The sequence below is a fragment of the Carya illinoinensis genome, chromosome 4 (assembly GCF_018687715.1).
Source record: "Carya illinoinensis cultivar Pawnee chromosome 4, C.illinoinensisPawnee_v1, whole genome shotgun sequence".
NCBI lineage: Eukaryota > Viridiplantae > Streptophyta > Magnoliopsida > Fagales > Juglandaceae > Carya > Carya illinoinensis.
This window is the reverse complement of record NC_056755.1, coordinates 16,785,038-16,810,287: the sequence shown is the minus strand read 5'-3', so window position 1 is coordinate 16,810,287 and position 25,250 is coordinate 16,785,038. Positions and strand designations below refer to the sequence as shown.

Below are 25,250 nucleotides of genomic sequence, written 5' to 3'. Positions count from 1 at the left end.
CGAAAGAAAATGACTGAAGATGACAAAATATAAATTGAATGACAACAATTTTCTATTCTAGATAGATCTCTTGAACTACAGTTCTCTTGAACTACATCTTCATCTATAGCCATGCAGCCTTGTGAGGTTTCAGCCCACTAGATAAGCTTTGTCCACTAACATTTGATTCTAGTAGATACTGTGCCAGAGCTGAAAGAGCTCCTCAAATCCGGTGATGGGCGAAGAGGAAACTGGTAGGCCATCCATGCCTTCTACATCGACCCAGGTATGATACAAGAATTGGAAATTTGTCAACTCGAATGCTGGTACGGACTATAGCTTTAATTTAATGCAAGTTATGTATGTATATTGTAGGGATATCACCTGCCATATATGATGCCTACATATCCAAGTCCATATCCGTATACTTGGGGTAGCCAGGTCATATTATTTTGTATATTCAATGTTTCGTTTTATTTTATATTGTTGTCGGTATTGTTTTTTTGCCTTCGTGGGTTGGACTCATTGTAATGGAGTGGGTAATTGCAGCATTTGGCAATGCCACCCTTTGGGCCAACCATGCCATACCCTCTATCGACTAATCCGGAGGAGCTGAGACTAGGTGAAGATACAACGCAGGTTGTTATTTAAGGTCATTTATTTTATAGTTTTTCTTGTACCTCCGTATTTTCCTTAATGAATAACACAATATTCAAAATACAGCATTCATCCATGCCACATGACGTACCAACTATGCCATTTAGTGTCGAAAGTGAGAAGAATGTTGGAGGTACATTTTTATGTATATCATATTAACATCTATTGTATATAATAAAAATCTTGCTTCCTAATCTTCTTGCATTTCCTCAATAGAAACTTCACCTGACAAAAGTTTATCCCCAAATGTGGAGGATCAGTTTGAAGTATCAGATGAAGATAATAAAATTGAGCCTCCAAAAGCTGGTATGAAATTTGGGTCTAATAAAGAGGTTTTATCATATTACAAACGATATGCCAAACAAGAGGGTTTTGGGGTTATTATAAGAAGGACGAAGAGAGATATAGATGGCCATGCAAGGTATGTGACGATTGCATGTGCACGTGGCGGCAGGTACTATCCATGCCATAGTAACTTATCAAAGCCACGACCAACAACAAAAACGGATTGTAAGGCGAAGGTTAATGCTCGCCTAGTGAAGGGGGAATGGGTGGTGACCAGTGTCGAGCTTGTTCACAATCATAGTACTGTTAGCCCTAAAAAAGCAAGATTTTTTAGATCTCACAAAAATTTAGATGAATACAATCAGAGGATTCTTGACTTGAATGATAGAGCAGGTATTCGGATGCATAAAAATTTCAACGCACTTGTGACTGATGCCGGGGGGTATGAGAATTTAGATTTCCAAGAGAAAGATTGTAGAAATTTTATTGACAGAGCTCGACATTTGAGAATGGGTAAAGGAGGTGGGGAAGCACTGAACGAGTATTTTAAGAGAATGAGGAAGATGAATGATGGCTTTGTGTCCGTCATGGATGTGGATGATGAGTTTAGAGTTAGGAATGTCTTTTGGGCTGATGCAAGAAGTCGAGCTGTGTATGAGTATTTTGGTGATGTGATCACGTTCGATACGACATACCTCACAAACAGGTACAGAATGCCATTTGCTCCCTTCGTTGGTGTCAACCATCACGGACAGTCCATACTTTTAGGGGCAGGCTTGATTTCAAGCGAGGATACAAGTACATTCGTATGGTTATTTGAAGCATGGTTAGAATGCATGAATGGACGGGCACCCCACGCCATCATAACAGACCAAGACAGGGCAATGAAGAATGCCATTGCCATTGTATTCCCGAACACAAGGCATCGATATTGTCTCTGGCATATAATGCGGAAACTTCCTGAAAAATTGGGATCCCACTCAGCATACCATGAGTTGAAGACTGCCATTCAGAATGCAGTCTATGATACACAGAGTTGTGAAGAATTTGATGAGAAGTGGGGGCAGCTAATGAATAACTATGCTCTTACTAATAATGCATGGTTGCAGGGGTTGTACACCGAGAGATCATATTGGGTACCAGTTTATTTGAAAGGTGTATTTTGGGCTGGTATGAGTACTACCCAACGGTCTGAAAGTATGAACGCCTTCTTCGACGGATTCGTGCATTCCGGTACGACATTAAAAGAATTTGTCGATCAATTTGACAATGCTTTGAGGAAGAAGGTGGAGACGGAGACGACAGCTGATTTCCATTCCTGTAACCAAACAATCCCATGTGTTTCCCCATTCAAAATTGAGAGGCAGTTTCAGTCATGTTACACGAATGCTAAATTTAAAGAGGTCCAAGCAGAGGTTATAGGGATGCTTTTATGTAACCCTTCACTTGTCAGCACACAAGGTAGCATTTCTACCTTCGATGTTTTTGAAGAAATTTCCACCCCCGATGGCCAATCCAAAATTATGAAGTACATAGTTTATTTGAATAAAGAGGAATTGGAAGTTAAATGCACTTGCGCCCTCTTTGAGATGAGGGGGATTATTTGTAGGCATTCATTTAAAGTATGTCAGATGAAGTACATTCATGCTTTGCCAGATAAATATTTGTTGGACCGATGGCGGAAAGATACAAAGAGAAGATACACACTGGTTAAGAGTAGCTACGATGATTGTCGCCTCAATCCGGATGCACGTCGGTATGAGGAAGTTGTTAAAAGATGTATACGATTTGCCACACGTGTATCTCGAAATGAAGAGCATGTAAATGCATTCTTTCAGTTTTTGGATGACTTTGAGCTGAAGTTGGTAGGAGTAGAGCCTGTCACTTGTTCAACAAAGGATCAAGAGAATGTGGACGCTAATAGGGGTAAGAAAATATTAAGTCCACACGTTGTTCGGGGGAAAGGGAGGCCGCCAACGCGAAGAAAGGTCTCGATGGTTGAGAAGGCTGCTGGGAAGAGAAGGAAGAAACAGGTATTACGTTTTGGTTCGTCGCTTGTATTTCCATGAAAACGAATTGCATACATATGGGTTCGTAATTTGTGTTTTTTTCTATTTTCCAAATTAGATCAAGAGGAAAATATTTGACGACGAACCACAAAATCACAACAATCTGGTGTCAGAAGTCTATCCTTATGTTGACGACGTTGTTATCCCAACCCAGTGTAGTAATTTAACACAAGCAACGCCACTAGCAAATGACGAGGTGTGAGGTTATTTCCATGGGTGTGCTGATTTTCATTTATTACACGAATGCAGTTTTTCATTTTTAATTTCTCTATTATAGTAATATGTTTATTTTGCATGTGATTAGGCTATGCCAAGCTTGCCCCATGATACTTAGAATTGGATACTGTATGTGTATCTTGGATATCTCAGTATTTTGTGTCATCTGAGGTGGAAGATACAGCTTCGACATTTGATTTGAGCAACTATGGTAAGCACGTATGAAATCTAGTAGATGTTTTTTAATTTTAGAAAATACAAAGATATATCACATAGCATCCAATTTTTATAGCGTTTATGTTTTACTAGGTTTGCTTTATTTTAATTTCCTCAATAGTGTGTATCTATATATATACAACTTATAACTAGCACATCTGAGAACACCCTTGATGTACTTAAACATAAATTTCACTCTTTAACATATCTGTGGTTGTGCACTTGCAGTTTTTTATGGGGGGAGAGAATGATGATCATCATCATCTTGGTCTACTACCATTGAAATGTGGGGAGTGTAGCGAATATTATCTCGGCATCCGACCCATACGGAGTGAAACATAACATACCAATGATATGTTATATATTTTATTTATGGGATTTAGAAGCTTCGGCTTCTGAAACCACTGTGCTTTCTAATTTATATGTTATGAACAATTTCTATTTTCTCAAGTTTATTATATATGTGGCGGATACACTAGTAATTTTTCATATTTTCATTTAATATCTTGCAGGTACTATTTGCAAATGATAGGAGGATGTTTTTGATCCCACTCAACTTTGTGGAATGTGTATGTATGTTGCCAATATTTTGGAGGCTATGGCATGGGAGTTGAAATTTAACTAACTTTTGTAGAGGAAGTTGAAAGGAGAAAGTATTTTGTGCAGGAATTTGTAAATGAAAATGTGAATTGTGTATTTGTAAATGTTGGTTGTATATTAAGTGGTTGGAAAATTTGAAGTACATTCGTATGGTTGTATATGAAGTACATTCGTATGGTTTAAAAATTGTAATATGAAGTGGCTGGAAAATTTGAATATAAAAATTGTAATATGAAGTGGAGCAATTGAATGCAGCAGGTAGTGTAGAAATCGGTCATGAGTTGCAAATAACTCCAATATAATTATTAATTTTGCCTAATCATTGAGATGAGTTGACCATGCGGAAAGACAATTTCCATTTCCAAGAATTCCCAAATCCGGCCAATCCTATACAAAGAGAACATGCTTTTAGGGGCAGATTCTATATAATTCACTATAACATAATATTCAATTGGCAAAGCACATGACATGCATACAAAGTGTAAATGTAGGCATGTAAATGCATAAAACAACTCAAAATCAGTGGATATTACAAAGCAAGATGATACTGACAAGTACAAAATCTTGGCAAGGCAATACAATAGTCCAAAAATCTTGCCAACCTTACGGAGTGTCATGCAAAATTAATATCCACACCAAGTTGTCATAATTGTACATCTGGCTTAGGATAAGATAATGCCATTTACATCTAAAACTAATCCGATACATGAACATTTAGAACCAAGATTTTACAAGAGATAAAATCCAAAATATACACAACAGAATACGGCCAATCCTATTCTCTAATATCCTTCTTCCCAGTTCGCCCTCTTGCTTGTTAACCATGTGCTCTCTGTCCAGTAGTCTATCCTTTTCTTTTTGAGCTTCATATTCACGCAACAGTAAAAGCATCCTCTCTCTTCTGAAGTTCATTCTCTCTTGTCTTGTTTACATTCTCACGTACTACTGATTGAAATATATCTTCCCAAATGAAGAATTGACATCTTGGTTCTCCCTGTGGACAATTCAAGAATTTCAAACTCCATACAAGGAAATTTTTGTATTTACTTTCAAAACCAATCCAAAAAAGGGGAGGTTCATTACCGTGTAATAATTCGGACAAGCATAAAATTTCCTTCCAGGATTTTTGTCGGTGTGGGAGATCTTTAATGGCGATTTCAACCCACACCAACAATTCGGTGATTCAATTTCAATATCATTAACTACAGTGGATGATGATTGACTTGATGCCATAGTTGATCTACATGATGATCATAGTAATTTACTTGACAAAAATATTAAGCAATAAGGTAGCATTGACTACTTTTTAAGTGCAAAACAGAATTATTAATGGTTAGGATTCATTTTCATAATTATTGCAAGATAGAAGCATTATATAAAACAGAATATAAATAATGATTTAAACAACTCCAGCATCATATAAACCACGAGGCAAGTATAAATCTGGGTGCAACACTTTGTTCACATAAGTGTTACATAATTTTTTAAAGAGAACATGTATAAATACCGATGGGTGTAGTAGATAAAACTATAAAATGCTAACAAGCAAAAACAGATTTAAAATGCTACCAACAAGGTAATTGTATTGCATTCTGGGAATCAAAGCACATGCCATTGCCAACCTTACTCCATTCCTGCTTTCGCATACCAAAAAAAAAAAAAATAATCAAGTTATATAGAACCGAATACCAACAATATCTTGAAAAATAAACGATGTGAATAAGAACGATGTTTCCCGCTTTAGCAATAGAAACATTCATCCCCAAATACAGAATGGGGCAGCAGGGTAGTAATACGTTTGTTGACTTCCCTATTATAACAGGGTTGTCCACAAACATATACCTCAAATCCACACTATCAAGTATAAGAACTTAACCTGAAAACTAGTTAAAAATTTTCTACTCGGGTCAAATTCCAGGATCAATTCCAGATATCAACACAAAGCATTAATTCCAGGACTTCTAACATTACTATACCAAAACACTAGCAAATATAGGAACTTCAGCGGAAATGGCATACGTCAAAATTTCTACTCCAAACCCACACCAACTCCCAAATTCACAACACATGTATATTGGCAAGGCCACAAAATACTCCTAAGATGTTGCCAACCTTACTTCCAGAAATGCAATATTATATCCACATAAAGCAACATAACACGTAGCATAACAGAAAAATTACATGAGACAAAGTCTACATCGAAACAGAAAAATTACATGAGAAGAAATTCCCGAAAAATAAAACGCAATGTGAAGAAATTAACAAAAATTTGCTAACATTCTCTCAGCACATCAAGTCAACCCATTTTATACAAAACCAAACAAATGAGCAGACCCAGCCATTTCAATCCAGCTTCCCAGACATATTTTTACTTAAGATTGGGATCCTATGTAGGCATGTACGGTGGAGACAGCGATTTGGCAATGCAAATTGAAAAAACAACTAAAAAATGTACCTTTGACGAATCGGTCTACCGGCTTGGGGCTTTCGGAAAGAAGGGGTGAATGGGAGCGCAGGGTGACAGATCAGTGAGAGAGAAGAGAAGGGGTGAGAGATCGGTGAGAGAGAAGAGAATGGGTGAGAGAGAGAGAGGGAGAAGAAGAGGAAATTTTCTCGGCGATTGGTGAATAAATTTTCTCGGCGTGCTAAAGAAATTTTCTCGCCGTGTGTTTGTGGTTCTAGCTGGAGAAGAAATTTTTTAGGATTCGGGTGAGAAAGAAGGGGTGAGATAGAAGAAGAAGAAGAAGAAGCCGACGCATCTGAGAGGGAGGAGTTGAGCAAGAGATCGGAGATGGTCTGAGGGAGAGCCGAATGGCGTCGTGAGAGGGAGGAGGACTAAGGGAGAGCGTTCGGAGATGGTCTGAGGAGAATGAAGCGTTCGGAGATTGGTCTGAGGAGAATGACGCTGGTTCCACTGACTGATTTGAAATTAGGTGAAAAAACCGTGATGTAGCTCCGGACCGGGTTCGCCACGTAAGGAGTGCGGAGTGCGTTTAAAAAACTGAAGGTTGAGTAGAATTTTTGTTTTCAAAAAGCCTACAACGAGAAAGATTCTATTGGATTTATTTATTTATTTTTTCCTCCCAAATCCCCTGAATCTCCTGCTCTCCCAGTTTATTTCTTTTCTCCCAAGTTCTCTTCACCCGCTGCTCTCCTTTCCTATCTCCCTCCTCCCTTTCGGCTTCCTTCCCGGACCGTCGCCACTGCCGTTGCCGAATGGATTCCGTCGCCCATCCCTCTGTCTCTCTTTCCTCCCTTTCCCTCGAGAAGACCAGTTCAGGTACTACCGTCGCCCACAATCTACTATCGCAACATTCCCCTGCAACCCGACTAAAGGTGGCCAAAACATTCCCCTGTAAGCCCTGCCATCCATACTCAAAGATTTTAAAACATGAAAGCACCTGCTTGTAATTTTATCTACTCAAGAACAGGGAAAGCAAAAATGGCTCACGAAAGGGGCTTGGATGTGTGAAGGACGTAAGCAGCGATAGCTAGAGAGAGAGGGAAAAAAAAAGTGACGTTGGGCTCTAGAAACAGAAAATGGAAGAGTACAAGTCGGAAGAGATAAAGATACCGGTGGCCTTGTGGGTTTGCTGAATAATACTTGCAGGAGGGAACGTTATGCGGGAATGAAAACTTCTGAAATGAGACTTGCTGGAAACTCTGCAGACGGGATGGATGGCAGGGCTGGAAACTCACGGACGGGTTGGTGCAAAAATTCTGCTTTTCTAAAACTGCAATAATAATAATAATAATAATAATAAATAATGACCTGACATAATACCATGTGAGTGTGTGGGTCCGCATGATTAATGCTTATATTAAAATCCGCACATTTAGGTTCTTTGGACAAGAAGAAAAGGCTAAAGCCATCAAAATCACAAATAGTGTACACATGCTTTTTGGAAATGGCAGGCCATCAAGGACGGATATGGAGTCATGAACCAATGCACACGTGCTTTCTTGGAAATGGCAAGCCATAGAAGAAAACTGAACAGACGATGGTCTGCAAGTCGCTTGCTTTCTTCTATCTTTTTCTTCTTGTGTTCCTCTCCTGTACATTGCTATGCTGGAGATACTCTTAAGCAGGGCCAGTCTATTCTTTTGAACAAAACTCTTGTCACCGCTGGGGAAAAGTTTGAACTGAGGTTCTTTTCCACTATCAGCATTAACGACACGGGCCCCCAAAGTTTCATTGGAATATTCTATCATCAATTGGATCGAGATTCAGTTGTGTGGGTTGCCAACCGGGACGACCCAGTTCCTAGCAATTTCACTGGTGTTTTTGGAATTGCAGAAGATGGAAACCTCAAGGTATTGGACACCGCCGGGAAAGAATATTGGTCTACAGGTCTTAAGAATTCCTCTACAAATCGAAATGTGAAGCTCATGGATTCTGGAAACCTGGTATTAAGCGATGATGATCACATGGAGACGAGTCTGTGGGAGAGCTTCAAAAGTCCAACCGATACTTTTCTGCCAGGTATGAAGATGGATAACAAACTGACATTAACTTCATGGAAAGGCAGAGATGACCCTCGAAGTGGGCTATACACGTTTAAGCTAGATCAACAAGGATGGGGCCGCTATGTTGTCTCAAAACAAGCATTCTGATTTTACCGGAAAAGTCGGAGGCCAGGTACGCTCTCGAGCTCGGATGAAATAATTCCTTATGCCATGGCCGACCTGTTATCCAATTTCACTGAAAATAAATACGAATTTCTGAAAAACAAAACAAAACAGCTGCCGACTAATCGAAGTTTAGATTTCACAAGGCTGGTAATGCATAACAATGGGCAGTTCAGTATCTGACCTGGAATGAGTCGGAACGCAATTGGTCTATACTATGGTCGAAACCGGAAGACGAATGTGGCATTTATAACTATTGTGGGAAATTCGGGAGCTGCAATATTAACAATTGGCCTTTGTTATGCAAATGTTTGCCGGGGTTCAAGCCTAATAACCCTGTTGATTATTGGGATTTAAGAGATTTTTCTGGTGGGTGCACCAGAAATTCGGCATCAACTAATTTCGATATATTCTTGAGCTTAAAGGTGAAGAAAGTGAGGGACCCATCAGATTCCATTTCGAAGGTAGCAAATGAAACAGAATGTGGAAAGGAGAATTGCCTTAAAAATAGACAGTGCACCGCTTATTCATATCAGGAAGCTGGAAACAGCAAGCAAAGAGGTGATACTACTGGTAGTGACAACATTTGCTGGATTTGGATTGAGGATATAGATAATCTTCAAGAGAAGTATCCGAACCAGGGTCGTAACCTCTCTGTGCGCGCGGCAAAAGCTGACATAGGTAATCTTTTTAAATAGAAATGCTAGCTAGGTAAGTAGACTGATCGTCTACAGAAACAATTGCACCGATGGTTGGTTTTTCTTTTTTTTTTTTTTTTTTTATTTTTTTTTATTTTTTTTTATTTTTTACCTTAACTATTAAGAAATGTATTAAAAATAATTTTATTTTTTTAATTGATAGGAAATATTGTTTTAATAAAATTAAAAAAAATGAGAATTTTAGAAGTAATCAATCAATAATATCTATAGACCTATCAATTACTGTAGAACTGCCACTTTTAAAACTGTAAGAATGTTATAGGGTTGATTCCATAGCAGAATGCCAGAATTATACCGATTGGCATTGATTCGGCCAATGTATTATGGATACTGTCGGGAAAAAAAAAAATATGGCTAAGGAAAAGAAAGTGAGGAACAATCTAACTCTTTTAATTTGGATAGAAAAACTCTTTCAATTTAATTTATTTTATTATTATAATTTTTTAAAATTCTCATTCAAAATATAATAAATAATTCAAACTCTCCAAATTTTAAAATAATAATAATATTAAAAAAATTAACAATATTTTATTTAATTTTTATCTAAAACTATCTCATCACATCTCATTATCCAAACACCAACAACCTTCAAAATCTTTAATTTTGTTAGGCAATCTGAAAACTCAGCAAAGCAAATTTGTAACATGTTTTAATGCTAAACAGGTTCCTAAAACTACAAGGGGCAAATTTCAATTTTTAGTGTATATTTTCTACTTTGAACTTTATGCTCTTGCATAATCAACTTCAAGGACTTGTAAGCCTTGTGGCACATATACGATCCCCTATCCCTTGAGCATGGGAGAAGATTGTGGCGACCCCATGTACTTCATTTTCGACTGCAACACCTCGTCAGGCCAGGTTAACTTCAAGGCACAAAGAGGCGCCCATCCTGTTGTTAGAATCGATCCAAGTGCACGAATATTTGTCATCCAAGTCATAAATTCTAGCATAATTGCATTGCTCAATGAGTCATTGCCATTTAATTCAACTGTCAAGTTGATTACTGAGATAGGCAACTCTAGTGATCAATTTGAAGGCAGATTGGAGGGTTCTAGATCACAAAGGAAAAATAAAGTTGGCGTACAGATTAGTTGGGACCCACCAACGGAGCCAACCTGTACTTCATCCACGGACTGCAAGGATTGGCCAAATTCAACTTGCAATGCAACAAGAAAAGGAAAGCTGAGGTGCCTTTGCCATCCAAACTTCCGATGGGATGGCACAAATTTGAATTGTATTAAAGGTTAGGATGTATATGTCAGATGCCTATGCAGATTAGACCTGTGTGATGTTATGGCTAAAGAGAAGGCTATTCTATTGAAACTACTTTCTTGTTTAACAATGTCTGTTTTTCCATTTGATCTTGAACACTGTCACAAACCTATTCAATATTTTAAATATCTAAGTGAGACAAGTCCTCTTTCTTTCTTGTAGAAGGTGATTTTCCTAAGTCTTTAGAAGAGCCTTCAACGAGAAAGATTCCATTGCCCCTGATTCTGGTGTTAACTCTTGCATGTGTGATTGCTCTTGCTTGCATCATTAGTTTTATGTATGTAAGAAAGATGGCCAAGAAGCAAGGTAACTCCACAATCTTTAGTTTTATACCCCATTTGATTCAGAATGAAACCACTAGTAGCTGAATCCTATAATTAACATGTAAATATTAAACATGTTGTCTACTGAATTCAGAAGTGATCAGGGAGAGAAGAAAACAAGCACTTCACGCATTAGACAGTGAAAGACATGTCAAAGACTTGCTAGACTCGGTTGGGTCCATAGAAGAAGATGTGCAAGGCATAGAAGTACCCTTTTTTGATTTGGAATGCATACTAGCTCTTACAAATAACTTCTTAGATGCAAACAAGCTCGGGCAGGGGGGCTACGGGCCTGTTTACCTGGTAATTTAGAAAAATCATTTAGTATGTTCATTGTAATAGTTTCTGTTAGAAGTAATATTGTGTGTACTTTTGTCCTAGGGTACATTTCCAGGAGGTCAAGAAATTGCTGTAAACAGGCTCTCAAGTGTATCACGACAAGGCTTACAGGAATTTAAAAATGAGGTGGTGTTGATTTCAAAACTCCAACATAGGAATCTTGTTAGACTTCGAGGATATTGCGTAAATGTAGATGAAAAGATTTTACTCTATGAGTACATGCCAAACAAAAGCTTAGACTCATTTATCTTTGGTTAGTTTCTAAACCAAATCCATATTTTCTTACAGTGCTTGATAAAACTGTATCTTATTTGAGTAAAAGCTTAATATGTTTCTGTTCTAAAATTGTGCTCTTCGATGGAAAATGGAAACCTTGCAAGATAAAAATCTGAGCATGCTTTTGGATTGGAAGATTCGCTTCAACATTATCTTGGGAATAACTAGAGGACTTATTTATCTTCACCAAGACTCTAGACTGAGGATCATCCATAGAGATCTGAAAACCAGCAGCATTCTTCTTGATGAGGAGATGAACCCCAAAATATCTGACTTTGGTTTGGCAAGGATTGTTGGAGGAAAAGAAACTGGGGATAACACAACCCAAATAGCCGAAACTTTGTAAGTTTATGGTAGCAATATAACTCTGAAAGCTGATTTTGTATACTATAAAACCACAATTCTCAATCTGCTAACTCCATTGAACAAAACTCATGCATGTGCCAACTTTGTTGACTGAAAATTGTCTTAATGCAGGGGCTATATGTCTCCAGAGTATGCATTAAATGGAATTTTCTCCGTCAAATCCGATGTTTATAGTTTTGGTGTAGTTATCCTTGAGATAATATGTGGAAAAAAGAATACTAGATTTTATCAATTAGAAGAAGCCATGAGCCTTGTAGCTTATGTAAGCAATTTATAGCTTTTCATAATCATCAGCTCCTCTGTTTTTTGTCATCTTGCTTCATACCAATATCTACTTAAAAAAATGTATCAGGCATGGAGATTGTGGGAAGAAAACAGGGTGTTGGACTCAATGGACCAATCCTTGCGGGAGAGTTGCAATGTTGACGAGTTCTTGAAATGCGTTAATATTGCATTCTTATGCGTACAAGAAGACCCAAATGACCGCCCCAACATGTCAAATATCATTGCCATGCTTGAAAGTGAGACTGTGACAGTTCCAACTCCTAGACAACCAGCTTTCATTCTTGGAAAAGGCCTATCTAGCACAGCAAGTTCTTCTAGTCAAGCACACACACGTGCTGAATGGACTTCTAGTTTGGGACAAACATCAAAATGAATGATGATCTGATTGTGTTTCATATGAAGTAGCACTGTGAAGTTTGCTAAGATAATTCAGTTTTGTGATGTGCTTATTGTCCTAAATTTGTTTTGACAGGATAGTTAGTTGTTTGCTGTTTCTAAACTAATTCTAGTTTTAGTTGTAATTGTTTTGGAAATTTAGAACTGGAGCAGCTTTGTTTTCATAGCATTGTGTAGACTACTATAAAGTTGGTGGCTGACCGATGATGGAAGAATGGAAGATCCGTGTCCGCAGACGCTACCAGGTTGAAGATTTGATCTCTTAGCCTTTTTTTTTTTTTTTTTTTTTTTTTTTTTTAATTTTTAATTTTAGTTTTATTTGTTGGTTATGCAAAGCGAATTTTAGCTAGTTTGAATTTGAATTTTCGTTGGTATCATAAAGCTGATTTTCAGCTATGTTTGTTGCATTTTAAATTTGTAATATCCATTACTATTAAAGGAGATTGCTCTATAAATAAAGGCAGAGTATTGATTTCACAGAAATTTCCCAATTGTCTGGTGTGACTCCAATGTAATTTACCCGAGAGTGTATGAAGAGAGATTCCCAGCATATTTTCTTATTTTCTTGTGAATTTTACATCAATTTTGACATCAATCCCATGGTCTTTCGGTGATCATGGACATGAGTACGAGAAATGGACGACACTATAATAGTGGTAACCGACTCATGCAAGAGCAACGTGATGAAATGTTGCTTCAGATGACTAATCAACTCAACAAATGGAGGTTGTATGGAATCAAGTCTTTCCTAACCAAGAAAATTGCGAGGAAGATCATGGTGATGGAGAGAACCAGAGCAACAATAATGATCAAGACGGAGGTGCGAGTGGAGAAAACAATGGTGAGAAAAATTGACATCGGGCAGGTGGACACGTTGGTTGTTTCCCTTGGCTATACCAACAACCTAGGGAGCACAATCACTTCGACAAAGCATCTAAGCGAATTAGAGTGGATGCACCTGATTATCATGGGAGCTTAGACCCAAACCGCTTTCATGATTGGCTTATGTCACTAGAAGACTATTTTGAATGGTTTAACATGGCAACCGAAAAGAAGGTTAGGTTCGTAAGAATGAAACTAAAAGAGTTAGCAAGAGTGGAGAAAATTTTTCTAATCACATCTAGTCATTACATGAAGAAATCAGGCAATGTTTGGCAGTCAACAATGATTTCTATAAACGGCAAGCTTATAAGCATCGTAGGAATGTTGAATTTGTAGAGGGTGATTTTGTTATGATGAGGTTTAAGACTTGAATTGTTGCGAGTGGAGACAAAAACAGTGAACAGTGAAAACTTGCACCGTTTATTTCTTTAACGTATTAGGCGCCACTTGCAGACACGCACAGTGTCTGCAGCAAGTGACGCCTCAAACTGCTTCGTAATTCACTGCACCGAAAGAAAAAAAAAAAGAGAAAAATGTAAGCTGCTCTCTCCTATAAATAGGAGAGAGCTCAGTTGGCGTTGGTATGAGAGAGAGGGCAGCAGAGTGAAAATAAGGTGTGTGCTGCGTGTGTGTGCAGACAGTGTAGAGAGTGGGTGAGAGAGTTTTCTGTAAAAATCATTTTATAGTGAAATTACAGCAGCTGTGGACGTAGGCAATTGCCGAACCACGTTAAATTTCGTCCCTCCTTTATTTAGAATCGTCTCTGTGTCAGAACAGCTCCCAACAACTGGTATCAGAGCACCGGTTCGAGCTGTCTGAAAATTCAAGTTGTTCAAAATCAATTTTTGACAACTCCACGGTGTTCCTCGCGTCGAGACGAATCCGTTGCCGCAAACGGAATCGAAAACGGAGGTCGGACGAGGCTACACGCGCCCCTAGAAGATAGGCGCGTGCATCTGCTGCAACCCCACGCGCCCCACGCGCTCCAGAGATTGAAGACGCGTGCTCACACGTGCTCACATGTTGCAGATCATTTTGGGCTAGATCACGCCAGTTGAAGTTCCATCGCGACGATCAAATAGTGCTGACAAACTATTTGGATCATTCCGGACTCGTTTCCAGCTAATTCAAGTATTTCAGACGTAACGGTGATCTTTGTTTAAATTTGAACTCATGGCTGGAGAAGAAGCTAAAGGTGCTGGTATCGAGAAATTTGACGGTACAGACTTTGGCTACTGGAGAATGCAGATAGAGGATTATCTCTATGGGAAGAAACTACATCTTCCACTCCTAGGAAGAAAGCCAGATGACATGAGCAATGAAGATTGGAGTCTCCTTGATAGACAAGTGTTGGGAGTCATTCGACTAACACTGTCAAGATCAGTTGCACACAATGTGGTAAAGGAGAAGACCACGACGGAGTTGATGAAAGCTCTATTAGACATGTACGAGCAGCCATCAGCCAATAACAAAGTGCATTTGATGTACAAGCTATTCTACTTGAGAATGGCAGAAGGAACTCCAGTTATTCAGCATCTGAATGATTTCAACACCATCATCAATCAATTAGCTTCAGTGGGGATTGAATTTGATGATGAAGTACGTGCACTGATTGCTTTGGCTCAATTGCCAAAAAGCTGGGAGGCCATGAGAACAGCTATTAGCAATTCTTATGGCAAAACAAAGATGAAGTATCAAGAAATCTGGGACCATATTCTTAGCGAGGAAGTTCGTAGAAGAGATATGGGAGAAGCATCAACTTTCAGTTCTGCCTTAAACCTCGAGACGAGAGGTAGAGGAGCTAGTAGAAGTTCAAATCGGGGCAGATCGAAGTCCCGAAGAGGCAGAAGTAAATCTAGGTCCGGAAAACAAGTACAGTGCTGGAATTGTGGCAAGACTGGCCACTACAAAAATAATTGTAAGGAAGCAAAGAAGAAGAATGAGCATGACTCTGTTAATGCCACAAAAGAAGATCTCCAAGATGCCTTACTTCTTTCAGTCGACAATCAAATTGAATCTTGGGTGTTAGATTCAGGAGCTTCATTCCACACTACAGCACACCGAGAAATCATGCAGAATTATGTCACTGGTGATTTCGGGAAGGTGTACTTAGCAGATGGTGAAGCGTTGGAAGTGCATGGTTGCTACAGAAGGTGCGACATGTTCCTAAGCTCATGAGGAACCTGATTTCTGTAGGACAACTTGATGCTGATGGGCATTCGGTACTATTTACCGGTGGCACGTGGAAGATAACAAAAGGAACTATGGTAGTAGCTCGAGGCACAAAAACAGGTACTCTATATATGACTTCAAGCATTAGAGATACTATTGCAATTGCTGATGCAAATGTCAACCTATGGCATCAAAGGCTTGGTCACATGAGTGAGAAAGGAATGAAAATACTATTATCCAAGGGGAAGTTACCAAAGTTGGAATCAACTGATTTCGACATGTGTGAAGGTTGCATTTTTGGAAAACAGAAAAAAGTCAGTTTCCTAAAAAATGGTAAAACTCCAAAATCTACAAAGTTGGAGTTGGTGCACACAGATTTGTGGGGGCCATCCCCAGTCGCAGATTTGTGGGGGCCATCCCCAGTCGCTTCTCTTGGAGGATCGCGGTACTATGTTTCATTTATTGATGACTCAAGCAGAAAAGTATGGGTTTATTTTTTGAAAAATAAATCTGACACATTTGATACTTTCAAGAAGTGGAAAGCCATGGTTGAAAATGAAACAGGCTTGAAGTTAAAATGTCTAAGGTCAGATAATGGAGGAGAGTACATCGACGGAGGGTTCAAAGAATTCTGTGCTGCAAATGGGATTAGATTTCAGAAGACTATTTCCGGGACACCGCAGCAGAATGGCGTAGCTGAACGCATGAACAGAACTCTCAACGAATGTGCCAGAAGCATGAGGCTGAATTCAGGATTGCCTGAATGTTTTTGGGCTGATGCAGTTAACACTGCAGCCTATTTGATTAATCGGGGACCTTCAGTTCCCTTAAAGTTCGATCTACCAGAGGAAGTCTGGAGCGGAAAGAAGGTAAATCTTTCCCATTTGAAAGTTTTTGGCTGTTTATCATATGTTCACATAGATTCTACTGATCGTAACAAGTTAGAAGCCAAATCTAGAAAATGTTTTTTCATCGGTTATGGAGATGAAGAATTTGGCTATCGATTTTGGGATGATAAAAATCGCAAAATCATCAGAAGTAGAAATGTGATATTTAATGAGCAGATTCTGTACAAAGCTAAGTCACAAGCTGAATCTGAGGAACAACCAAAGAAACCTGAGGTTGTTGACTTTGATGTTACTCGAGTCAACACTGATCAGAACGAGGATCAAGAGAATGATGATCCACAGATCAAACAACGTACACCACTCACTGTTATTCGAAGATCTTCAAGGACAATCAGGCCACCACAGCGGTTCTCACCATCTCTATACTACATCTTGCTAACATATAGTGGTGAACCGGAAAGTTATGATGAATCTCTACGAATTGAAGATTCGATCAAGTGGGAGAAAGCCATGCAAGATGAGATGGAGTCACTGATGTCAAATCAGACATGGGAGCTAACTAAGCTTCCAAAAGGCAAGAAGGCTTTGCACAATAAATGGGTGTACAGAATTAAGGAAGAGCACAATGGTAGCAAGCGCTACAAAGCCAGAATGGTCGTGAAGGGGTTTCAACAAAAAGAAGGTGTCGACTACACAGACATTTTCTCCCCAGTTGTAAAATTGACTACGATCAGGCTAGTGTTGGCAATTGTGGCTGCAGAGAATCTACATCTTGAGCAGTTAGATGTGAAGACTGCATTCCTTCATGGTGATTTGGAGGAAGACATCTATATGCACCAGCCACAAGGATTCTCAGTGAAGGGAAAAGAGAATCTAGTTTGCAAACTGAAGAAGAGCTTGTATGGCCTAAAACAAGCTCCACGACAATGGTACCGAAAGTTTGACAACTTCATGTGCAGTAATGGATTTACAAGACTGCAGGCTGACCATTGTTGCTATATGAAGAACTTTGACAACTCTTATATTATCCTACTGTTGTATGTGGATGATATGCTCGTTGCAGGGTCAAGCATCGAGGAGATCAATAAACTGAAGAAGCAGTTGTCAAAGCAATTTGAGATGAAGGATTTGGGTGCTGCAAAACAAATCCTTGGTATGAGAATTATTAGAGACAGGTCTAATGATACTCTCAAGCTCTCCCAAGAGGAGTATGTGAAGAAGGTGCTCAAAAGGTTTAACATGGACAAGGCGAAACCAGTGAGCACACCCTTAGCTAGTCACTTTCGACTAACTAAGGATCAATCGCCAAAGACGGAGGAAGAGCAAGAATGCATGAACAGAATACCCTATGCATCTGCTATTGGTAGTCTTATGTACGCCATGGTCTGTACAAGGCCAGATATTGCACAAGCAGTGGGAGCTGTGAGCAGGTACATGAGTAATCCAGGAAAGCATCATTGGGAAGCAGTTAAGTGGATTTTGAGATATCTACAAGGCTCTTCAGATACGTCACTATGCTTTACAAAAGCAGGTTTAAAACTACAGGGATATGTAGATGCTGATTTAGTAGGTGACGTTGACAGCAGAAAAAGTACTACTGGATTTGTGTATACGCTGGGTGGTACAGCTGTATCGTGGGCTTCTAAGTTACAGAAGATAGTTGCTCTCTCAACTACAGAAGTTGAATACGTTGCTATAACTGAAGCAGAGAAGGAAATGGTTTGGTTGCAGTCATTCTTGGAGGAATTGGGAAAGAAGAATGAAAAAGGCATTCTGCACAGTGATAGTCAGAGTGCTATTTTTCTTGCAAAGAATCCAACCTTTCATTCCAGAACAAAACACATACAGTTGCGATACCATTTTATCCGATTTCTTCTCGATAGTGGACAGCTGATACTTGAGAAGATTCGAGGAGCAGAAAACCCAGCAGACATGTTTACAAAAGTAGTTACTGCTGACAAACTGAAGCTGTGTATAGCTTCAGTTGGCCTCCGTACTTAAAGGCATGATTTGAAGTTGCTGTGATAATTGCTATGAAGATATGTAGACTCATTTGTCTCCAAGTGGGAGATTGTTGCGAGTGGAGACAAAAACAGTGAACAGTGAAAACTTGCACCGTTTATTTCTTTAACGTATTAGGCGCCACTTGCAGACACGCACAGTGTCTGCAGCAAGTGACGCCTCAAACCGCTTCGTAATTCACTGCACCGAAAGAAAAAAAAAAAAGAGAAAAATGTAAGCTGCTCTCTCCTATAAATAGGAGAGAGCTCAGTTGGCGTTGGTATGAGAGAGAGGGCAGCAGAGTGAAAATAAGGTGTGTGCTGCGTGTGTGTGCAGACAGTGTAGAGAGTGGGTGAGAGAGTTTTCTGTAAAAATCGTTTTATAGTGAAATTACAGCAGCTGTGGACGTAGGCAATTGCCGAACCACGTTAAATTTCATCCCTCCTTTATTTAGAATCGTCTCTGTGTCAGAATAGCTCCCAACATGAATGTTTCCCACAACACACTTACCATAAGTTACATTCAAAGAAGGCAGGTTCGTTTAAAATTCTGAAGAAATTGGGCACTAATGCTTATGTGCTCAAGTTGCCAGATGATTTGTAGATTAGTCACATTGCTAACGTTGAAGATTTGCAAATGTATGAAGGCCACCATATTGATGATGAAGTTCCAGTAACAGTTCCTAAGCTTCCGACAAATATAGCTCCGAAAGAAGAAATTGAAGAAATCCTTGATGATCATATTGCGTCTACTCGCTGTGGTGGATATCATAAATTCTTTGTTAAATGGAAAAATAGACCATACTCTGATTGTTCGTGGGTGCCCATTGAAGAGCTTCAATGACTTAATCCAGATTTGTACGAGTTCTACCAATTGCTTCACTCGTCGGAGTCTAGTTCTTTTCAGCAAGGCGGAATTGGTGGCTGACTGATGATGGAAGAATGAAAGATCTGTGTCCGAAGACTCTACTAGGCTGAAGATTTGATCTCTTAGCCATTTTTTTTTTTTTAATTTCAAAGTTTAGTTTTATTTGTTGGTTATGCAAAGCTAATTTTAGCTAGTTTGAATTTGAATTTTTGTTGGTATCGTAAGGCTGATTTTCAGCTATATTTGTTGCAATTTAAATTTGTAATATCCATAGTTGTTAAAGGAGATTACTCAATGAATAAAGGCAGAGTATCGATTTCACAAAAATTTCTCAATTGTTTGGTGTGACTCCAATGTAATTTACTTGAAAGTGTGTAAGGAGAGATTGCCAACATATTTTCTTATTTCGTTCTAAATTCTACATCAAAAGAGAAATGCTAGGCATAAGTTTTAAATATACAAGCCTCATACATGCCTTCCATTAAAAAAGTAGAACTCACTAACAAAAAATAGTTTTTTTTAACACTTTTTTAAGTGATGGTCTACTTTTTTACGAGGATTTGTATGAAATTTGTTTATCTTAGGCTTATAAAAATCATTTTTCTAAATATAAAATCATCTCCATTCTTTCCATATCTCGTGAGTCGTGTTCCTCTATAGAAAAAAATATAACCTTCTCTCAGCCACTGTCTTGCTGTCTCATCTCCATGTAGCGTCATCGCCCACTGTCATCATGTTGAAGCCTGAGGCAACTCTCTCAATCTCAACCTTGCTATCTTTTTTCTCTCACTCCCTTGCCCACTCTTTGTTATCAATCTTAATCTCATTGCATCATGTTGCTCCCAAGACTAATTTGTGTGGAATTTTAAAGAAAACATTTTGAATGGTTTTCGTATGTTAAAAGTGTTTGTAAAGATTGAGCTTCATTTTTTTAGTGATGTTTGTAGTTCCTTTCAAGCACAAAAGCTGTTTCAAGTAGGGGTGGTAATATGTGACATGACCCGTTAACACTATCTTTGAAGCTTTTTATGATGTCACTTATGAGTTTTTTGGAACCAAATACCCTACATCTAATTTGTACTTCCACCAGTATTTATGATTTATTTGACATTAAAAGAACATGCTAAAAGTGAAGATGACTACATGAAGCATATGTCTTGTCAAATCCTTGCTAAGTTTGGGAAATATTGGTCTAAGTTTAATATGTTATTGGTTATAGCAGTTATATTGGATTCTCGATATAAGCTTCATTTTGTTGATTTTTCTCATACGACGCTTTATGGAAATGGTTTCCTAGAGTTTTTGAATGTTCATACCAAAATGAAATCTCTTTTCATGGAATATAGTTCTTCTAGTGCTCTCATAAGTTCTACCACAACTTTTGAAATAAGTGTTAGTAGAGCGGAAAGTGAATCATCTTCTAGTAGATGGAATAGAGTCAATAAACAAGTATTTCAGGCAAATTCAAATAATATTTTTTGTTTAAAGATTTATAGTGTATTGTTGTTTTATTATTTTATATCACATATTCTCAATTGATTTTTTTTTTTTTAATATAGGAATTGAATTCGTTTGGAAATATTGATCTCGTTGCCCATATGCAAAAAAGTCAATTGGAGCTTTACTTGGATGAACTTAGGGCAGATAGAAATGTAAAGATTGATATTCTTTCATTTTGAAAAGGAAATGAATTTCATTATCCTGATCTTGTTTGTATAGCTCATGACATTTTGAGTGTTCTAGTTTCTACAATTGCATCTGAATATACTTTTAGTGTTGGTGGGTGTATCATTGATCAATTTAGGAGTGCATTGAAACCAGATATTGTTGAAGCATTAGTCTGCACAAGAGATTGGTTATATGGTGAGGAAGCTGAAGTCAAGGGTAACATTATTTATTTATTTTATTAAATACTATCTTAATTCTTTTACTAATGCCATTTTTTTTAATAGGAACACGAGAAATGAATGAGTTAACTAAAGATATAATAGAGTTGGAGACCAACAAGACCAATGAGGACGCTACACTTCCTTCAATTCCTTCTGTGGGTTCATAATTTCTTTAGATTTTTGTGTGTATCATCGTATTTAGAATTGCAACATTAAGATTTACAATGTGTGTTTATCATATTTGGTACTCTTGGATGTAATGTAATAAGTAATAGTTGGACTTAGGTAGGTGTTCTAACTACGCACTGTAGCACTATGCAATATGTTGTAAGTTTGTTACTTTGTTTATCATATATGGTATTGTTAGAATTTTAATTTCGATATATTTATTTTTTGGATTGTAGTTAGTTTTATATTTTTTAGAGACATCGTGATTTTAATATTTATATAAAATTAATTAGGTTAAACGGGTTAATAGGTCATGTTCGTGTCTATTAATATACACCGGTTAAAACGAGTCGTGTCAAGTTAACATTTTCTTAGAATTCACTAACGGGTTATGTCGTGTCAACCCGTTATCTTAATAGGTCGTGTTAAGTTTTAAAATTTTGACACGAAACCCTTAATAGGTCATGTTCGGGTTGACCCATTAGTTGTAATACACATATTTTGACACAACATGAACACGACCCGTGAACATGATTTAACACTCCTGATGTGTGATTGGTGTCATCACAAATGAAAATATGATGGAAAAGGCATGGACTAGGAAGTGATTTGCTACAATACACATGCACTTAGGCATGTGCACCTAGGTGCCGATTGGTGGTGACTTGAATATTAACATGACTTTGCTTCTATTGACATGTGTTGGGTCAAGATTGAAATTCTAAATTAGTCTAAAAATAATGTAAATCAATAATAAAAATAAAAAATTTCAGATCAACAATGTGGGAAACAAATTAAAGAAACATTAAGCGTAAAACATAGTTTAGAGGTTACTAATCATGTGTGAAATGATTAGTGCTTCTTAACTCAAGTTAGAAGCTTAAACATGATTAGGTGAGAATCTTAGGGGTGTGTGGCACTTTTTGGACTTGAAGGAAACCACTGGTATGGTGTTTGTGGGCTCCAATTAGAAAAATGAAATAAAAGACAAGGTGTTGGGCTTCAAGGGTTGGGTTTTGGTTGGACCAAAAGTGCAAGCCTTGGTTGTGGGCTTTGGAGTGGACTTTATTTCCAGATTTGTGGGGCCTATCCATAGACTAAAAGGCCTACTATGTTAGATCCTAATCTTTGGGTCTTTCCTTAATTGAGCCAAGGTCTTGAATCTTACTTAATTAGGCCCAATTGCCTTAAGCTTACTAAGTTGGACCTAATATCTTGGGTCTAGTAAGTTAGGCCCATAGTCTTGTGTCCAATAAGTGAGGCCTAACTTATTAGCTCATAAATGAAGCTACCCTCCAATATGCCATGTGTCAATCTTCCATCGGGCTCTTGGCATGTTACCTCAAAATTAATAAAGCACTAAAATCTATAAAACTAAACTAATCTAGCTCCAAAAATCTTCCTTTTTATCAAAATCAATATTACAATAGAATCTTCTAATAATTTTACTAAACCCAAAGTATACAACCCTTTTTCTAATTCAAGTACCCAAAATTGTTCTTATTCTCAAATAACACAACTCCTAATTAACTAGGACTAAGGCTACTAAAGTCAAAGCCTTAGGAGATTTTTATGCAGGGTGTTACAACGAGTATTACAACTAGGCAATATGAATACAAACAGTGACTATATTGCAAACACGATCATCTAATAACTCCTCATGAAATCTACAAAACTTTGTGGTGTGTCACCTAGTAATGCCTCAGCTACAATGCCACTTAATACGTCCACCTGCAAGTATTTGGGAAGTTGGGAACAGTAAAAAAAATAATAAGCAGTATTTAAAAAGTGCATTATTGAGCATAAAATGCTAAAAGAATTAAAAAAAAAGGAAAAAAAAGAAAATAAGCTTTAGTTTAGAACCAGTGCAACAACACTTTGTTGTGTGCCACCTACTAATGCCTTAGCTGTAACACTGCTCGTGATGTCCTAGTACTAGTTGGGAACAATAAAAAAATAAGCACTTTTTAAAAAGTTCATTATTAAGCATGGAATACAAAGAAAAAACAAACAAAAAGCTTTAATTTAGAACTTGTGCAACAATACTTTACTGTGTGCCACCCACTAGTGCCTCAATTGCAATGCCACTCATGATGTCCTCTGGTAGTAGTTTTTAACAATAAAAAAACCACTTCTTAAAAGGTTCATTATTAAGCATAGAATGTTAAAAAAGAAAATAAAAAGCTTTAATTTGGAACCTATACAACAACACTTTATTCTGTGCCACCCACTGATGCCCCAGCTGCAATGCCACTCAAGACATTCTCTTGCAAGTAATGGGGAACAATAAAAGAAAATAAGCATTTCTTAAAAAGGGAATTATTAATCATAGAATGCAAGATTCATAAGCATATTAAATACATCTTTCCTTTTTCTGTTCCCAGTAGGCTTGGAAAGTTTATTGTTGGTTTGTGACTTCCTCCCAACCTTCTCTATTATAATAACCCTCCTCTTCGATGGGGGCCTCCTTTTAACTCTAACAATGTGAGGGCTCAATACTTTTATCGAACTTCCAGTTTCAATATCAATGTCCTCAATATTAGTATTAGCAAGTGCTGGCTGTGGCTTTGACTTTGTGTAAACTAAATTCATTGCCTATAACTTCTATGCCATATCCATAGAATTATCTTTGCTTTCTGCTACATTTGTGGCAATCTCAAACCATATCTTTATTAAAATAGAGTACCTACTAGCAGTTGGTTTTCTACTCAATTCATTGAAACTGCTTCAGATGAGAGTACACCTACGTTTAATGTCCTTTCTTCATCTATCCATAATGTACTTCAAAGGCAACGACCATACATCCTTGACTGAGAAATAGCAAAAATGTACTTACATAAAATTTCTCTCATCTCAAATTGTCTGCACATGCACTTCACCTCACATTCATCATTATTGAAATATGCCTAATATATAACTTGTTTGATGCAGTCATCAACTTGCCTTTAGTCATTCACTCGATATGTTGAAATCACCTCTTCCATTTTGATGAGAACACATTGAGAATAGATAATCCTCATTACTTTGGACTGTACTTCCTTAAACTTAGAATTAGTATACACTTCTTGAAATATTTTTTCACCAGGTAAATGGGATATACATGGGATTGTGCAGTTAACTGAATGAAATTCTACTACTATCTCATGCTCTACTTTATTCTTATGTGAATTATCGAATTGATCAACGATCTCCTTTAAATTGGTCAGCGAATGCACAAAATCATCAAAAAATACATTCATACTCTTGCTCTTCTAAGCTGTGGTCATCCTAGCCCAACATGTATCTTTCATAGATATATATATATATATATATATAGGAACCCAATACATTTGCTCAGTATATAAACTATGAAGCCATGGATGCTTGTGCAGATTGTACATATCAAGAAATATCTCCCAAGACTTCTCAAACTCTTCAGAAGTCTGACAATCATAAACCAATTTGTGCAATGCACTCTTCAATCCACAAATGTATTGATGAGTGCGTGAAAGTGCACTCTAAATATCCTTATCAGATTAAAATGCTAAAATATAAATAGAAATCATAGGAATTAATGTGTATTCTTGAATTGAGTTTTTATTTACGTTGGGATACTCCTAAACAGTTTTTTTATGTTTAATTTTAAAATTTATAAAAAAGACAGTCGAAGCCTAGTCAAATTCAAAGAAGGAATTTCATGGGGTTTGAGAGCAATTTGGATCAAGAAAAAAAATCACAAAAGTAAACTACAAGAAGTTCAAATTTGAAATTTATTAGGAGACAGCCTGGACATATTTTAGTATTTTGACCATAACTT

The 25,250-nt window shown here is 37.6% G+C and overlaps 1 protein-coding gene, 1 long non-coding RNA gene and 1 pseudogene across 2 annotated transcripts; all 3 read left to right on the top strand.

The window, feature by feature from the left end:
* The first annotated feature begins 214 nt into the window (after positions 1–214).
* LOC122306300 (protein FAR-RED IMPAIRED RESPONSE 1-like) lies at positions 215–2,923 on the top strand. The gene is made up of 6 exons (XM_043118730.1): positions 215–265; positions 355–420; positions 529–618; positions 703–769; positions 853–2,782; positions 2,887–2,923. The coding sequence occupies exons 1-6, from the start codon at positions 215–217 to the stop codon at positions 2,921–2,923; spliced, it is 2,241 nt and encodes a 746-aa protein (XP_042974664.1).
* A 56-nt stretch (positions 2,924–2,979) lies between these two features.
* LOC122307366 lies at positions 2,980–3,776 on the top strand. Its single transcript, XR_006241744.1, has 3 exons — positions 2,980–3,186; positions 3,295–3,417; positions 3,651–3,776. It is a non-coding gene; the product is annotated as an uncharacterized LOC122307366 (long non-coding RNA).
* Positions 3,777–7,823: 4,047 nt separating this feature from the next.
* On the top strand, positions 7,824–12,903 carry LOC122306299 (annotated as a pseudogene).
* The last annotated feature ends 12,347 nt before the right edge of the window (positions 12,904–25,250 follow it).

Bases quoted from the DNA above. Each gene is read 5' to 3' on its own strand.
- LOC122306300 (XM_043118730.1), top strand. From the start codon at position 215: ATGGGCGAAGAGGAAACTGGTAGGCCATCCATGCCTTCTACATCGACC. The intron at 619-702 runs GTTGTTATTTAA...TTCAAAATACAG, and splicing joins TAGGTGAAGATACAACGCAG to CATTCATCCATGCCACATGA. The intron at 770-852 runs GTACATTTTTAT...TTTCCTCAATAG, and splicing joins AAGTGAGAAGAATGTTGGAG to AAACTTCACCTGACAAAAGT.